The sequence below is a fragment of the Haliaeetus albicilla genome, chromosome 2, assembly GCF_947461875.1.
Source record: "Haliaeetus albicilla chromosome 2, bHalAlb1.1, whole genome shotgun sequence".
In the NCBI taxonomy this organism is placed as follows: Eukaryota; Metazoa; Chordata; class Aves; order Accipitriformes; family Accipitridae; genus Haliaeetus; species Haliaeetus albicilla.
The window spans coordinates 35,240,919-35,259,692 of record NC_091484.1 but is presented as its reverse complement, the minus strand read 5'-3'; the positions used below and the strand labels follow the sequence as shown (position 1 = coordinate 35,259,692).

Below are 18,774 nucleotides of genomic sequence, written 5' to 3'. Positions count from 1 at the left end.
AAAGGTCTTGAACATGTACACACTTTTTTTTCCTCCTCTTTTTTCTTCTTTTCCTTTTTTTTTTTTTTCCCCTCCCTAAAGAAACCAGAGTTAAACCTCATCTCTACCTGCTGTGAAAATGCAGTAGCTATCAGTTTCTGAAAACAAATGAAGGCTACAGCCAGCCAAGGAGCACTGAGGAGAGCCCAAATTCTGTCCCCAGGCAGAGATTTTCAGTGGAGCCACATGGCACAATTGATCCTATTTGCATCAGGCTGTGAACTTTCCCAATGCAAATTTCCATTGATGTTGCTCTCTACAAATTAATTCCTCCACCTCTTTTTCTCAAGTGATGATGCTGTGCTGCCATGCTATTTCATGGTCAGCCTGGTATCTCTTACACTACTACTGTCACCAGGACCTCTTCGTTTAGCCCAGAATTTAAAAGTTTCCACATACTTCAAGGCCAGCAGTTTTCCTAGTACTGTCCTTATTCCACACTGTATGCAACAGTGCACATTTCCATTCAGTGAGCCACTGCTGATGCACAATAATCCCTGGGCATCCTATGCTAACAATGCATTGAAATAAGTATTTCTTTTCTCTTTCACCTGTCAGTATGAAAAACACAGAAACCTTCAATAGGAAGATGGATTTGAATCAAAACTTTGGATCCAAACAGCTTCAATTTATAGAAGTTTTTTAAAACATGACCTCAACTTTGCCATGGCATACATCACACAGGAATTCTGAAGCAAAGAGGACACCGTGACATAGCTGGGACTTCTCTTATTCCCCCCCTTCCAAAGTGTTCCCAAGGAAAACTCCAAAGAAATCACCTCAAATTCACACAGCTTTTCCACTTCAACAGAATTTTAGTCCTCTACACAAAGATTTTGCTGTCTAACAGTAATAAAACTGAGACAGTTGACTACTCATTGTGTACAAATCTGTTCTTTTGTTGCATTTATTTGGCATTTTCCTGCCCGTGGCTGCATTACTGGTCATGACACAAATAATTATTTTATCCACTACTTGAGGAAGAAGAATACCGTCAGAATAACTCCCCTTGGTCCTATCCACATGCCTGAAACCCACCCCCACAGGGACATCTCTAGCACAGTTGTATCTGAAATGCCTGCTATTCCGCAGACGTGCTGCAGAAACAGGTTGGCTAGGGAGCCAGTAAACAATACCCTAGATGGTATATGTTTTTCAAAACAGAGCATAGGGAGTTGTCATGCTGTTTATCATTAACAAGTATCATGCGTGTGACTCATTACCTCTTAGCACACATCCCTGCAAAATGATTGCTGTGGTAGAGTGCCAGTTCCCACAACACACAGCTCTGAGTTGCGCCGCACTGTGCACTGTTGAGATGCTTCCTCTCACTATAACAAGTTGAGGTTCTGGGTCTTTTCCGCCATGACCATTTAGATCCTACTGTGTGTATTTCTTTGTTACCTGGCTGTTAATGCCCACGCTACTGTTTAGGCTGAAAAAGAGGCATGCTGAAAGGTAAGTAGGAGACTAGATATCATGTGAGCATGTTGGGAGGAACTTGTTTCTGTAGGGGAATTGTCTTAAGTAAAAACAAGCTCAGTCCTTTTGTCCTGTTGATGAGAAGATACTTGTCTGTGCCATAAAACCAACATTCAGCAAAATCAGCAGGCTATTCACAAGACAGTGGCCCTCCATTTTTTTTGTTTTAATTAAATCTTGAAAAAGAAACCTACTTATGACCACCTTTCCTCTGACGTTCCCCCTCCCCCTTTTTTTTTTTAGGTCTTAAATTGTTAAAAGCTATTTTACAATGCTTAATACCCTTCCCTCTTATCACAAGTGCCTTTTTTTTTTTCTTATACCACCATCTGACATAGGATATCTGATGTCGGTCAAGCTCACAACACTGTTAATCACATTCTTAACTGCACTGCCAATAGCCTAAGAAGGCAGCCATTAGAAAATCCATCACCCATGACTTATCTTGCCAGGACCATTTGATGGCAGTGGAGCAATTTGCTTTGTGCATCTTTCCACAGTTGACAGTGGAATTTTATTATCGTGTCATGGTTGCAGAATGTTAGAAGGGCTTGAGTCTCAGTGAGGACTGGAGTGCACAGAGAAGTGGTATTTGCTATGATTAAGCCTTGCAGAAAATGAGGGGTGGAGATCTGCAGTGAAAGTAGACATATGTCTGCTAAGAGTGGGTGTCAGAAGAGGAATCAGGCAGAAAACCTGCAAAGATGCTGAAGCATAAAATGCAGAGCTGGTTATAGTTGTATTCTAAAAGCAGTTTACTTCTATTTTCTTTTTAGTGTACTTCATAAAGCAATATCCCTGCATCAAAAATAATTGGAAAAAAAAAAACCAACCAGAAGAAAATTTTCTGAAGTAATCAGCAGGATGCTCTACTGTAGGTATTTTAAAAATAAGCCTTTCCAAATAGGTAGCATCACAATGTTCCTGGGATATCTAATACACTGAAAATATGATTTATCTCCAGAACAAGAAGAAATTAATGGAATAGCCAATAAGCCAAGTTTGATGCAACAGAAATACATGCTTGCCATTACCCTAAAACCTTTGCAGCTCTGCCTGGCCATGGGGGGAAAAAAGTAATCTTGCTGTTAAATTCAATAGTCACTGGACTAGTTCCAGAATTAATCCAGGTCTGTGTTCAGAAATGCTGAAATACTGTCTTTGCAACATCAAAGTAACACCTACTGTAACAAATCAGGAGAAAGGCTGCACAGCTGTTGAGTAGTTAGGAAGCCTGGCATAGTGCCCGTGTCCATGCAAACCCAAGGTAGCAATGCAGCTACTGTAAAGAATATACTTCATCACATAATGACCAAGAATTAAATTTCTTCTTAAAAAAAAAAAAAAAAAAAAAGAAAAAAAAAAAAGGACAACCCAGTCACTCCTTGGGAGCGCTACCAGCTGAATCCTAACATTCAAAGAAAATATTGATCCCAGAAAGGTCATTAATCACTACACTCTGTCAAATGACCTTGCCCAGTGACCTTGATAAGGCTCAATTCTCCTACTGATAGTGGAATGAATTACTTAGTCTGTAGAGACACAGAACAGTACAATGCTTTGGAAAAAAACCAAGGTGCAATTTAACAAGAAGATATTAAGGAACACTTAACCACCCAAACAATGAATGGCTTTAAAGAAATAAAATAGAGAAAAAAGCCACAGCTCATTTGGGCTTTTCTGGTTTTGCTTCTTTCTTTTTATTCCTTTCTCATCTACTCTGGGTTTAGGTCATGGGTATTTTTACCTTTTCTTTAAGTGACTTCATTAAAGTGAGACTATTCCTTTAATTGTCACTGGAGTAAAGATTCAATTCTTTTCAACTTGGTAGTCCATATCAAAAATAAAATGGCAATATGATATGGGTGACTTTTTCAATATTAATGATTTGACATATGGTAGCATATAGCTAGCCCACGAACTGGTGAAGATTTCATTGGGGTTTATCTTGTATAAATTCTGAACAAATATGATACTTCAGGTGAATTGTTTTTAATGGGCCATTATCTGATAGAAGAAATAATATTGAAATAAGATGACAAAGCAACCTGTGTATGGAAGTTTCTTCCCAGAAACTGAGACATCACCATCACTTTAGAAACAACTTCTAGCAAGAATTTTGCAGAATTCACTTCTGAACCTCCGTTCTGCAAGACCAAAAACTTAGTAAAATTGAACAGGGCAGGCAAGGGGAAGATCGCAAGCAAAAGGTGCTTCAGTCCCTAACAGAACACACTGTAAGCATTAAGAACTTCAGCAAATTTGTGGAGAAAAAACAAGCAGTATCTCAGAACAATATGCCTTAATAAATCTCTACTACATCCTAACATTAACAGAGTGTCCTCATACAAATTTCCCCACATCAGCTTTCTGTGTTTCCTCAGTCATGAGGAATGAAGTGAAGAGAAGAATGGTTAATTCACTTCTTGCTAGACACAGCTCAAGAGCGTGGCACATAAGGCTCCTTTTACAGTAACACCAGAACACAGTTATCAATTAGAAAAAGGTGTATTGGCAAACCTGTCCTAAGTCTGGTTCAGATAACACAAATGTTAAACAACATAGATTGATAGTCGAATTTGTACTTCTATGTTTACCAACACCTATGCTTATTGCTAAAAGTAATAGTTACTACTAAATATTGTAGCAAATGTAATAACACTAATTATTATTGCTATTAGTTTCTCCTATTATACACAAACAAAAGGAGAGGGGGAAAAAAAGTAACAATGTGGTCTGTTCCAGGATACGGAGTATCAGCAGTGTCAACATTTCAATCAATTAAACAGACTAGACATATTCAAAATTGTGAGGCAGTACCTAGCCAAAGCCAGTGCCCTGTTTACTCTCTCCTCAAGGCCTGTGGTTCCCAAGGCTTTCCACATCAGCCAGAATTTGAAGGCATCCGGACGCCTGCTGCACTGAATGGACTTGTCACCAGTGTCATAGCTGACATCGTAGAACTTGTCCTGCTGGAACAAGTATGCAGCCTTGGCAGAGTAACACTTCTTCAGGAGGCCCTATTAGAAACACAACAGAGACTTAGATTGCTGATTAGGATTTTCAAACCTTTTTATCTTCACAAGCCAAAGTCTTTTTTTCCTGTCTGTACCAACTGCTTAGTAAAACAGAACTGAATGTGCAGGAAACTATCCAAAGTTTATGGTGTAGTTTAAGAACCCTGGATGAACCTGAACCCAGTGAAGTCAGCACTGACAACAAGGAAACTTCTTTTTATTATTATTTTCTTCATTAATGTCACTGAAGAGTTGCAGGTTGAAGAGGAATTCCGACTCAGATCTCACAAAACCATGGGATTGGGTGGGTGCCACAGAAACAGTTGCCCGAAGACATACATAGGTGGTGGGAAAGAGGGAAGAGAAAGGAGAAGCTTATGTCCACTGCTCCAGTCCATAGATTAGAAGAACAGCCCCTAAGCAGCTTTCTACATGTCCACAAATGGCTCAATCTATTCCTTCTCTGTCAAACAAAGAACTTTATAAATGGCACAGTTAGTTGTAGGTAGGGAAGATTTTTAGCCCCAAGAAATAAATGTTTAGCCCTCACCAGAAAACGGTCACTGAGGATCTAGCATAGGCTATCTAACTGTTTGAGTGGAAACACCACAAGGAGACTAGTACAACTTCAATTTTTGTCTCTTTTCACAGTTCAGATAATTTTAACATTTGAAAATAAGCCTCAGAAAAGGTACTTTAGCATACCCTAATTAAGGTTTGTTAATGAAATTATTTTTATTCAACAATCTCCAGTCTCCAACTTCTGAGAAGCTGTCTTGGCAGAGATGAGCAGCAGAAAACAGACAAAGATAAATGAGTAACATGACAAGTTCCAGCAAATAACAAAGCTGGGAAACAGAAAGGAGGCTGTCATAGGTTTAAAGGTGCAAGGGAAGAGAACAGGCATAGGACTGGCCATTGGCTGAAGAAAGAAATATCAAAGTATACTCTGTAATTCTATGAAGTAGAGAGAAGGGCTGGCAGAAAGCAGGTTACAAGAGCAGAGATGAGGGTGGCCCTACAAGGAGTCCAGGAGACAGAAAATTGTAAATTTGTCAGTGATATTAAAAGTGGGTAAGAGAAATAAACCACAGTCTATAAGATAATACCAGAATAGAAATTCAGATGAGGTTAAAAACATGGCTACAGCATCTAATTCAGACCTGCAAACATGTATGTAAGTGACAGTTGAACCAGAAGTCTTCCATGCAGAACAGACCAAGGAACAGAAGTGGACAGCATGACAGAAGTTGCTAAACAGTATCTCAAAGAGCACAATTCATTTTCCAATTCAACACCACTCTTCAGTTTGAACGAACTGAAAAAGCATTTCACATTTCATCCTTTTCTCTGCATCTGCTGCAAGTCTGATTTTAAAATGGCAGACAGTGTCTGACTTCACTCTTAATCAAAGTGTCATATTCCTGTAACAGAGGTACAATTCTTGATCTACATTACAATACACTACTGATAACTTTGGAACTGGCAATAAAATAGAGACTAAAAGGTCAAGACAAAAAAATCCAAAGGAGAAATAATCCACTGGCATATACAAAATAAGTCTCCCTCTCTCCTAGCCTTTTCAGTTCCCTCCATCAATACTAAAACCAAAACAAACAAAAAAACCAGCCTGCACACCTATTCATAGATCACAAAAGGAGAACACAACTAAAGGTTTCTCCACAACTTCTGTAGGGGTTTGCCAATCCCACTGTAATACCACTGGTTTGCAAAAAGGACAGCAAATTCAGTCTGAACTCTTTAGCCACAGGATCAGCACATTCAGCCTCGTGAAAAGAGTTTATGTGACACCTTGGGGAAAAAAAGGGGCAGCAGCTGCTCTCCCTCTGCAGTGATATTGTGCTGCTGCAGCACACGGTAGCCATAGCTGAAAAGCCAATGCTGGGTGCAGTTTTTTGCCATAAGATACTCACATCTGCTTTCCAACCTTCTCAGGAAAAGAAAGGCAAGAAGCTCACATTAGAAACCGAAGAAAAGTCAAGCACTGAAGCATACACCCTTTACAGTTTCTCTACAGCTCTTTGTTCTCTGGCTAGCAACTGTGCAACAGGAACAGGAGTCTGTTTGTCAAGCCATTGTGCCCTACTCATTTAGATCTCCATACCTTGATTTTCAGGGGAAATACAAGTTTACTAGACATGGTATTTAAAAAAAAAAAAAAAAGGCAGCAACATCTACGGATTTAAGTTGATTGCTTTGTCTCTTACTGACTTTAAAATTCTGCAGTGTTTCTGCAGTGAGAGTATAGCAGGGTTGATCAATGTAGGACTATCTTCTGCCTTATCAGAATGTAGTACAGCTGCACAATAGAGGACATCACAGGATATTAGTTCCCCTCATGCCTGTTGTCTGAGAAAATAACTTTTGTTTGTCACAAGAAACCTAAACTCAGTTGGTAATATTACAGAAAGACTGACAAGTTCACCTAAGATCACAGTACAGCTGCAGAGTTTCATAGTTTAAAAACAAATGCTCTAGAGTGAAAATATAACAAGAACAAATAGTTCAATACCTCTGAGTGAACTCATGTTCCTAGGAACATATTACATGTAAAAAAAATAAATGTGGGTACTGTCCTACTCTCCTGGTACACCTGAAGCTGACAAGACATGCTGGCTTGATGATCCTTTTTCATCTGCTTATCTTACTAATAATGCAACATGCTCAAGAAATCCTGCTGAAGATACTGCCTGCTGTCAATCTCCAGAGGCAAGTACAGTGACATCCTCCAGCACATCACTAGAGCAGACAGGAAAAGAAAAAAAACATGCTTTGTGAGAAAGAAAGAAAGAAACATGCCAGACCAATGCAAGAAGCAGGGTGAACCAGAAAGAGAAGGGAAGAGAAAGGGAATGTTGCAGAATAGAGTTTGGGCAGGGAAGACAACAGAAGAGGAAAAAAAATCCAAGATAAATGTTACGCTCAAGAAAGCAGTTACTCCTGCTGAAGACAAAGTCATCTCAGTTTTCCTAGTCAAATGATAGAAAAAAAGAAAAAAGGAAAAAAGTATGCTTTCTAACTCAACATTCTCAGTCCCAAGAAGACCCCAACAGTTTTCCACACAGTAACTAAGCTGCTTCATCTGTTCAGAAGAATTGCAAAAATTTCATTAGAACTGCCCCATTTGACAAGTTTGAGATTCTTTCTTCAGCATCTTTTATCTTTCTACCCTTTGTACAGAGACTAATGGTAGTGCTCTGCCTTATACTGGGGCTGTTAAAGTTTGGAAAATGGAAATACTATTTTTATGGAGGCTACAGTCCACTACAAAGTTTGAAATAGCCTTTGGTTTTGATGAAGTTGCAATGTGTTCTAATTAATGGCAAATAAATGAATAATTATTGATACTGAAATCAAGTTAAAGAGCTCCAGTTTCATAATTCAAGATATTTTTCTCATTGAACACACTTATCTACAGCAAGCCTTCTGTTGTCTTTCCATTTCCATTGCTAGTTAAAAGTGAATTTCAATTTCATTAACAAAACAGCTTTTTCCCCCAAAACAAACATCTTCCTAATTTGCCTCATCTGAAGCAATAAGGATGCTTTTTGAAGGCATACTTTTGAAAGGCATATTTGAAAATTCTCAAAAGCAGTGCAGTGCAAAAAGCCATCCCTGTAATACATCTCAAGAAGTGAGAAAGAGCTCTCAGTTGTACTAAGCCCACACAGAAAGCAATGGGAATAGAGTATTTGCTGCAACTGCCCTGGAAAGGAATCAGCGAAGTAGACACCTTTGTGATACTGCTAATTATGAGGAAGAGATGACACTGTAGATGGCTACTATGATCACCTCAATCAATTCTATTCTGTGCTAAACTGGGATTTCATTAGCTACATTCTTTGAGACTTTATTTTTAACTAATAAGTGAAAATTCTGCTCATTACCTAGAATTGATTGCTAATTACCTAACCTAGTGCTACACTCCAACAAGTCACAGAACTTCAGCATTGGTGATAAACGTTAGTTCTCTATTTATGGTGATAATATTCACATTTATATGGATTATAGCAAGGACAAATTAGAGTAGCTCTGTTGCCTTAAGGGTGTATGTAGAACCCAAGACTGATTCATAGCATTTTAAGAACACGTAAGAACAAAAGTTAACACTCATGTTTTGAGAATATCAGTCCATCTAGCTTTGTGTTTAAACAGTCACTGCAATTCACGCCACAGGAATACAAGTGTTTTCTGAGTAAGTCTATCTTATTATAGAAGTGATGAAATTTACCCAGGGCATGGCAGTGAAAAAGGGATAGCTGTGCATTTCCCGAGTGCTTTAAGCACTGAGGAACTGCTGTCATTGATCTGAGCTTTTACAGAGGATTAACCAATCTCTCTTTCCCTTTGGTGAAAACACTTCTCCCTTCTAAGCAAGTCAAACATTTGTTTCTCTTTTCACTCTCTATCTTCTTTGGAAATCATTCCAATTTTGTTTCACTAAGGCTGGAAGATAGTCTTTTACCAGCATTTCACCGCAGTTTATCTTTTTTTTTTTTTTTTCCAATCTGTATAGGAAAATATTTAAGTACAATGTTTCATTCTAATAATCTAGCTGCAATGTCTTAAGCCTATTAACAGTGCTAAACCACATAGCTTTATTGATGCTATGTGGCAAAAAACCCAACACAAATCAAACAAAGCCAGTCACTATTACTTTTGCTAATGAGAAATTAGGGCATTACAATTACATCAGAAATGTGATTATTCCTTCTAAAGATTATCTTTTCATACATAAAGTAAAATACAAAGCTTGGGCTTGTTGAACTATCTATACTTTTGAAAAAAAAAAAAAGAAAAGAGAGAGAGAAAGAAAAACTGAAGGGGATTATTTGTCCACTTATAATCACCTAACACTAATCCTGAGGTAGTCCACAGTTTCCAAATGGACGTCAAAGCGAATGGGAAGACAGGCTAACAAAACTTCCTTAATCAGTCCTTCAAAGGGAACTAGGGCTTGATTCATAAATGGGACTTAACATCTATGTTTAACATTTTTCTGCTTTTATTTCTTGCAGAATTCACCACTTCAGAAACTACCTGAGGTTCCTCGAACATTCACTAGCAAAGCAATGTGTGCCAAACTCCTCCAGCTCCCACTGATGCATCCTAACCACAGTATGAAGGAATAATTATGTTCACATATAAATATGTGCTTCATCTGCAGCCATAGGTATTTACGTAATTTAGGAGCAGTGGAACAAGCTCCTAAGTGAGAAACCAATACATGTACTCTTCCCTCCTCTTACTGGTGTGAAAATACCATTTTTAGTGGGAAACTGGATTCAGCTGCCTGTTCTGCGAAAGGATCAAAGCAAAGCCTTTCTTCCAAAGTGTCTTAAATATGCATTTGATCTTTTTTTCTTAAGGATGTATATTCCAACACTTTCAAAAAGCTGATAAGGAACTACTCAAATTTGTATGCGTGTCTGTCTGCATATAAAGACTGCACTGGCACATACACAAAACATTTAAGTGCCAATTTTCCAGGAATTCAACAGAGTAAAATGCCCTCTCCTCCCCATGCAGAGAAATCTTCTACTTTCCAGAAGACCTCTAACAGTACAACAGGATCTGATTGTATGATCAGTAATACTTGTGTTTTCACCCCTCAATGGCCTAGGATTCAGCTCTACAGGTACTTCCAGGACAACACTGCCTAGCTGTGATTTAGAAGTGGAATACAATTGCTCTACCAGACATTACACTCCAAGGAAGGAGAATACAGAAAGGCTGCCAGAGACCTGCAGTTGGAACAGTGTTTGTAAAGCTACTATAAATGCCAGGGACGCTAGAATATTTCATTCCTCTCCATTTCTTTCCTCTTTCTTCCTGAGAAATTTCCACTATGCAGCCCAAGTAGTCTAATCATTACCTGAGGCTATATCTATGTACTGGGCCTAATTAGTTAAAAATATAGCACTGAATTCTTCCCAAGCCTGCAACTAAGACACCACATTAATCTTAGTCAATAACTTCATTCTGCTTGTTTTTCATCCTGGAATAAAGATAAAGTGATGGATGGGTAGTCCTGGAGTCTAATCCTCTTTAATCCCACAGACTCTAGTTGAAGGAAATGAGGAAGCACACTTCTCCTTGCTGTCCTGCCATGACTCACCCCTGGCTTCGAGCAATGAGCTCCAAGAGAGCACTGATTAGCGTCTATGCTCTTTGGTCCTCATCAGTTCTTACTACCAGAAGTTAGTAACCAATTACATGGATAGCTAACCACTAGCAGCTGAAAAGAAACTATCAGCTCTTTTGACAGAGATTTATAAAAGTGATTTACAAACCCTGGCCACAAAACAGTGATGCAAACCTCAGGGGGCTCCATATCTTCAAGATGTTCAGTCATTCGTAACTATGAAGTATAAGCTAAAACTCACCCATGATGGTGGACAATGGGCATAAGTTTTAGCAGGGCTGAGTTTGAAATGGGGCTTGAAATAATTGCCCTCTTACTGGCTTCTTTATTAAGATAGAAGACTTCCATAAAGATATAAGCAGGGACTTCTACCACATTGCAGACTCATCTCACTTTTGTGCCACTTGAGGTCAGAGCTCTGTTGTTTGCTTGCTAGACCTTTTAATTAGTCATGGCTTTTGGTAAGCCTAAATCACCCTGGTGATGAGGAAGAACTAGTAGAGTGAGGAAAGAAGGCTCACCACCTTTACCTGCATATGCTCCAGCTCCTATCCCTCTCCTTTCCCACCCTGGAGCACCCATGTAAGGGGATGCAAAGAGGAGCTCTGCCTCCTTCAAACAGAGATGCAGTACTGCTGCAGTCCCAATGAATCACAGCTATTCTGAGGACTTTGATGAGCTCGGTGTTAAAGTGCTGCAGACCTAGGTGACAAAATACTCAATTCTGAATGCAAATCATGTACAGAAGTTAACTAGCAAGGGCACCAGCTGCAAAATTTGGCCACTGGTGAGTACAGCAACTTGGATCAGTTTGACCCTGCTCTCTTATTCACCCTTTATTAATTTTGTGGTGAAATTCAAAATAATATAATTCAGCCTTGGCACTGCAGTGTAGTAAAACTGACTTGCAGTTGTTTTCTAATTATTTCCACCTCCATATTACAGCAATGACAGCCTACTGCATTAAAAAAAAAAAAAAAAAAAAAAAAGACAGAAGGACTTACAGAGTTGTCTTTCACCAGAAGAGCACAGCACTGGATTCCTGCCAACAGCATTTTATGGGGATTCCAGGCGACAGAATCAGCCCTGCAAAATTTATAAATGGAGAAAGGGAGGCAGAAATTGCACATATAGTCATGGGTACTAGAGAATCAAAAATGGCCAAATGCAATCTAAGCGGACAAATCAGATTTTCCATTTCACCCCCCTAGTTTCAGAAATCTCTCCAGCTAATAGTAATATGTATTTTTGGAAAATGCAGGTCTCATGGAAGCCAACAGGCTCTATGACCTCCATCTCAGTCCCTGCTAAGTGTGCCCATGAACTAAACTGACTTACCTGTGGATGCCGTGAAGAAGTCTGCAATGCTTCCTTGATATCAAAGCCGACCCACCCCAAGAAGCCTGTTGGAAAATTTATAGAGCCAAGACAATATTATTTGTAAAAAGTTCTTTTGATAATGCTTCAACTAATAATTTCTGAAGATGTTTTATCTCATTTAAAACTTAAGTTTACTACATAGTCAGTGGGCTAAATTTTGCCTTTAGTATCATCTACTGAAATAAAGATGGCAGCCTGGGGTTGTGCCTAAAGTAGAGGAGCTGATGGTTTGTGCCACTATGTCAGCCACAAACTACGCTGTCCCTTCTGTGTAAGCAAGGGCATGAACTGAAGTGTCCTTGCATAACCAGATCCATTCCTAATACTGAATCAGAGGTGCTTCCTTTCCCCCAGCCTAAACCTAAGCAGTGAGAGCAGAAAGCCCCATTTTGCATACCTTCTTCCTGCTAGCCTTTTCCTTTGAGACATTCACAAGGGAAACAGTAGAGAACGATAATATCTGCCAATTGCAAAGTTCATGCTCAGATTTTCCACTGAGTTTGGATATGAAAAGTGAAGTCCATGAGTAGGCAAGAGCAGCATTTCTGTTACCAGCAATCCAACTGACATTAAAATGGAGTAAGACTCACCACATCTCCCTCAGGGAGATAACCTCTAACCTAGGGTGGACCTTTGTGGAATCCTGCTCAAAATTTTCTCCCCTTTCAGCAGTGAACCACTGGAAACTGCTCTCTGGGTATGATTTTGCCAGGTTTTCACTCACTACCACAGCTGCAGCTTGGCAAGTTTCTCTGGCTTTCCGATGAGATATTGCAAAGACACAATGAAGTTAACTGCTTCTCCTCCAACCATGAGACTACAGAATGCAGGCAGATTGATCAAACTAGGTTGACATTTTGTTTATGACAAGTCCAGCTAAGAGCAATGCAGGGTAGCTCAAAACAAAGATTATCACCTGCGTCCCATGCAATGTAATTGGTAAGTAGGTATGAGAAAGTTACTGTGTTTCATATGCAACAAACCACTTAGAGCTGAACGATGGGAATCACATTGTTCACAGTGTCATTAAACTAACTACCTAAGCACAGGCTAATAGGTCAAACCTGATTTTCTGTACTGGTCTAGCCATAGGAAAAAAAGTCAAAGGACCAGCAGGGAAGAAACTCTTGTACATAGTATTTAAAGCTACATTAATATAATACATGACATATATAAGTGCTGGAGCTTGAGTGCATATTGATGATGCAAAACAAGTCATTAAGAAAGGCATCATAATGTATGATAGAATGCAATAAGCAACTGGAATGTGTGTATGAATGCTGTAACGTGCACAAAATAAGCCTGGTTATAGTCTCTGCACTTAGGCTGTTGAATGGCTTGACTGCTGAGACAGTTTGGGCTTACTGGTATTATCTTCTTAAAACAACTTTTTCCTTAACTCACTTTTCCTCTTTAGGTTTGTCTCCATGTGAGAGCTTATCTACTACTCCTGACTTCATTGAAATTTATCTTCCTGAAGCCCACTGATTTTATGCTGATGTTCTCCCTTTTGCCCTTCCTAAGAATCATAAGCTTTATCATCTCATATTCAATGAAAAGAGTCTCCCTAAGGCAAACATATCAATCTTCAGGATCAGAAAATATTCTGAAATGAGATACATAAGTGTAAATCTGGAAATAACACCACTGACATTCATATAAGATATTCTTATAAACAGCTCGAGACCATTTTCAGTAGATAATCTTGATTCCCAACAATGATACACGAAAAGTCCTAAATTAAACAGAACTTTCCCTGTTTTTTAATCTTTGTTTTAATTGTACTGTACATTTTTTTTCCTCCAAAGTTACAGCAGGCTCAAATACCAGTACTTACTTGCTATAACTCAGACTGCATAATGTGTAAATCATTCAACAAGAAGCCGGGCCTTTCAGAGGAATGGAGATCCTCAGATTTCAAAAATATGATATTCCTGCCTATAAAGCTAGAAAGGAAGCAGGCTTGCTTAAAAACAAACAAAAAAACCCAGCTCTTCACTATGTTTCTCATACACTCTTTCTGAATGGCAAACGCCTAGTCCCACTGTACCTTTTCACATATTCTAGCAAACCTATTTCTAATGGTGCTGTGAGTGAAAAAAGGTCACATTACGAATTACAGTCTGCTCATTTTACAGTAGCACATTTGTATATATGTGTTTGCCTAATGTCTCTTACGTGGAAAGTTTTCAGTCTTTTCCCCATACCCTGTTCTCATATAAATATAGCTAGAAACTTTAAACAAAAAAATAAAGAAACAGCCATCCACTCAACTCTTCATAGAGGGTGAAAGGAAAGATGGAAGAAATACTGATAGAACTCCTGAGAACCACTCAGAGGTTCATAACACGAATCACATCTTAACAGAACAATTGGTCTTCCAGACTATAAACCCAATTTATTACTGGACATTTGTCCTTCTACTTGGAATCAATTAACATCTGACAACAACAGTCACTCTTCAAACAGAAAATTAACTTTAAGATATTCACTGGCATTTTTACCTTAGTTTAACATGAGGCAAAACTGGAAGAAGTTAATTCTTTACAAAACACTATCAACCGCCTATGAAGTATATAGTTCAGAATATGGCCCAGGCTCATCCCACCCGATTTTAGTTATTCAGCTACAGGGAGTCTGTCAGGAAACCACTCATTGTCCTCCTACAGACACTGGAGATGGCTCCAGCCATGTCTATTCAATTCACCTAAGATCCAACACAGATTCTGAATACATCCCTCTTTCCACCAACTATACGCAGACACGCAAGAGACTAGCACCTAAAGTGAATGCTGCACTTCTGCTGAAAATCTGCTGGGTCATTCTCACCAGCACACAGCCATGAGGAAGCTTTGCAGGCACTTTAAATACTAGGGCTAAATTCTGCATCTTTGCCTCCAAGTCAATAAAAAAACCTCTTTTGACTCACACATACAGCAACTTTATTTATTAATGTCTGTGAGACATTTAGTTGAAACACACATTGCTGCCTACATGATTTTTCCTCAGATACTCAACATTAAACAAACACTTCACAAATTTAGAGCAGGTCTAAGATTCTCCACTAATGTTGCTCCAGATTCTCTCATTGCTCCATGGCTTTTAATCTAACCATTCTGGATTTGTGACATTGCAATTATAAAGAAAATGCAATTTTAGAAAATATGAAGAGACCTAGTTTTAGAAAAATACATTTACAGCTAACTCTTTCAGGTAATAAAAAGGCTCAATGATTATTCCAAAAAGGTTTGTGAATGGATTTTAATATCCAAACCTAAAATTATAAAGAAATGAGAAAAGAAAAATTTCTTAACACTTTAGGAAAACATAAGGAGATCTATAGGAAACTCAAGCCTGTAAATATGAAACAGAATAATTTATGACAGGTTGAGCCAGAAATTTACCTGTATGAACCATACACCACAATTCTAATGTGTCCATTCTCCAACAGAATGTGGAAAGAATCCAAAGTTGTATTTGTATATAATCACCCTTGAAGCACTTTTAGGAGGTGGCAAGAAGAAGAAATCTATTCTAAAATAATTTTGAAATATAACCTGACAATGACAAAATAGCTTTGACTGCTTGTCACAACCAAATTATTTGCTGTTTTTCAGCACATGTAACAGAGACAAATCAGAATGTATTCCTGTTCTCTATGCAAAAAAAACCCAAACCAAAACGTTATTAGAGCCCAACTTACTTCTACAAAGAAACATCAACAGTCAAAGAAAAATAGCAATTATAAAAAAAGCAATGCTAAACAGAACTACACAGTATACAAACTCACATCAACATGAAGCCAGAGGCCATGCTTTTCACAGATGTCGGCAATTTTATCCAGAGGATCAAATGCTCCCAGCACTGTTGTGCCTGCTGTAGCACAGACAAGAAATGGTGCTGACCCCTGCAATAGGATTCAAAACAAAAAATTGTCATTTGCACTGCTCATTTCCTCCAGTATATCGGCAGAGCTAAAGTATAAAAAGGTTTAGGAATGTAGGACAAAGACACGACAGTCTACATTTTAGTTTCCCAGCAGAAGGTACCGCATTTAAAAGTGCTGACTTTAAAAAAAAAAAAAAACAAAACCAAAAATGAAGACATTTTCCATTTCTAGTTAACACCATCCCAGGGCAGACTTCACCAGCTTCAGACTGTTTTGACAGATGCTAGTTTTGTCAAGATCAAAACATACTGGATATTTGACATCTCTCTTTATACAGCAATTTTCATTTCTCAGTCTTCCACATTTTACTACCATATTTGCTGCCACTCTGCCAAATAAAATAAAGCTACTAGCTCAGCCAGCAGGCTACCCATGCAAGAAAAGGGCTCATCCCTCTAGAGGTTCCACCTGCATTGTCTCTACAATGCCCCTGTTCTTCACCTGGTGAAGGGGAACCTTCAGTTAGGGAACACAAATTGCCTTCGGCAGCACTTGCGCTACTGTGACTGGGATAGTCATCGCTGTCTGACCCCCAAGCCTGATCTACAGCAAAGCACTATTCTCTTGCTCCTACCCCTGTCTAGAAAACGGGAAGGACTGCAGTTGGTAACTGAATGTTAGGAGAGACACCACTGGAAATCTCAGACCATTTTAAGGTTAGACAGGCGGGATAAGGAAAACTTTTGTCAGGTTGCAGTCTCAGACAGCCATCATAAGCCATCCATTTTGGTATCAGTAACTTTGCTCATCGCTTTCCCACTCAACTAATAGCAGGGGTACAATTACAATAGCAGACTAGGTCATGCACCGTGGCAGATGTGCTTGTGTCTACTTAGGAGCAGAAACTGAAACAATGAAAAGAACTGGTGGAGTCTGTAACAATTCCATGAAATTGAGGGTATCAGCCCTAGCAATGACTGCGGTCTCACTTGCTGTTAAATACGTGCTGAAGGAACTCTTCTGAACGTTTCAGCATCTGGACCACAGGATGACAATGCAGTTACTGAAGAGGATTAAGATGTTACTAAATTGTACAGTCTGGGATCCCTGGAGTTCATTTGCAGTGAATTAAATCTCTCAGATGATATAAGTTTCTCTGCTGATGTAACTGAATGTAGCTTCACTGAAATCAGACATCAGCTGAAAAATCAAAACTCAACACGTGAGTCTTTTATGTATCTCCACGTCAGCTGAAACCTGATCTTTCTTAAAAAAAAAAGTATTGCCACTTTTAAACATCTGCTAGAGACAGACAGGCTTGATTCACATTTGCACTCTGACCGTTTTATACTTCTTTAACAGTGTAAAGGACTGTTGGAATGGTACATAATTATGATTTATTTGTATTTAAAGTTTCTTTACAAATTGCTAAAGCAGTGAAAAATAACCTTGGAATTTAAATTAATCCCATACAGTCACAAAGAATTACCAGCCTATAATTCACTTCTTGGTCATTCATTCCTAGTACAACCTACCACAAAAGTCAATCAAACTTACAAACCAGCCTGAAGCTCCAGTACAAAACACTTGCAAGTGAGGCAAAGAGGTATCTGCTGCATCTAGTTTCTGTTAGCGTTCTCACCAATTTTCTCCCTCAGCTACATCAAAGTCAAAGGTCCCCCAGCAGCCAGTAGGTAACATGACTGAATAGGAGGACAAGTCCAGGACTTCTACAAATTCCAAAGATCATTACCATGACATTTTTCCTGCAAAGAATGGAATTAAATTTTTATTCTTCTTGACAATGTAGTTAAATAAATCTTCCTGACTAAATTCTCTAAAAAGAGGCCTAAGTCATGCTACTCAGTCAGTGATCATTTTGTGCTCCTATCACTAGCAAATACATCCTCTGTGGTCTAGAGCCTAGAATATTTACTGTAATTCATTGAAGTTACCTTTTGTAAAAGTTGTAAAGTAGCACTTTATCAAGGACAGACACACTGAAGCTCTGATGAACTGAAAACCTTCCAATTCACCTGTAACTTCCATTAAAGTGCAAGTGAATTAGTGTTCTCCTGTAAGCAGAGCATTTTAATATAGAACATTTGCTTTTAAATTGCAGAGCACCATACTGAGATTGACTTTTTTTAAAAATCATAAATGCCAGAGGGTTTCTTTCAAATAACCATTAAATTTATTATTACATCAACAAACAAGAATTGTTTTTGCAAGAGCAAAGAGCTCGTTCTCCTGTCAGCCTGCTTCCTCTTGCTCCATTTTGTTTCAGTCCTTTTTTTGTCCCCAGCTTGCTCAAATGGGTAAAGTAGAGGTTGTCTTCCACAGATAATGCAAAGTACAGAAAGAGGCAAGCAAGAGAGTTTGCTAGGTCATTAGGGCCACCATGTATCAATAGTTATGCCATCTAGCATGAAACTCAAAGAAGAGATGGTTGTTTGGCAGAAGATCTATCTAAATCAGATCTTAGTGAAAACTGTTATGGCCATGCCAGTGCCTGACAGGACAACACTGCCTTGGCTTTTCTATCAGCCACAAAAGTAGGTTTCCCAAGGTAGGATTCTGTGGTAGGCATCGTCCACACCATGGACATTGCACTAGTTGCTTGGTATTCACAGATCATGGACTAAGGGCTGAGCTCTGAATCCTAATCCTCTGATGCACAAAGTGGAAGTGAGAAATAAGGTGAGCTAACCAAGCCAAAAAGAAGATGCTCTGTGCCTTAGAATTCACATTCAGTCCTACAAGCTCTCCAAAATAAAGTATGTTGACTACAGCAAGCACTG

At 38.8% G+C, this 18,774-nt stretch overlaps 1 protein-coding gene across 3 annotated transcripts in view; it reads right to left on the bottom strand.

Moving 5' to 3' along the window:
- GADL1 (glutamate decarboxylase like 1) overlaps positions 1–18,774 on the bottom strand; it is an 84,225-nt gene that overhangs the window by 41,974 nt on the left and 23,477 nt on the right. For all 3 annotated transcript variants that reach the window (XM_069770818.1, XM_069770827.1, XM_069770836.1), the window contains exons 9-12: positions 15,875–15,991; positions 12,043–12,107; positions 11,709–11,790; positions 4,342–4,541 (exon numbers count right to left, since the gene is read on the bottom strand). In XM_069770818.1, the coding sequence (XP_069626919.1) occupies positions 4,342–4,541; positions 11,709–11,790; positions 12,043–12,107; positions 15,875–15,991 (464 nt within the window). The remainder of the gene's footprint in view (positions 1–4,341; positions 4,542–11,708; positions 11,791–12,042; positions 12,108–15,874; positions 15,992–18,774) is intronic.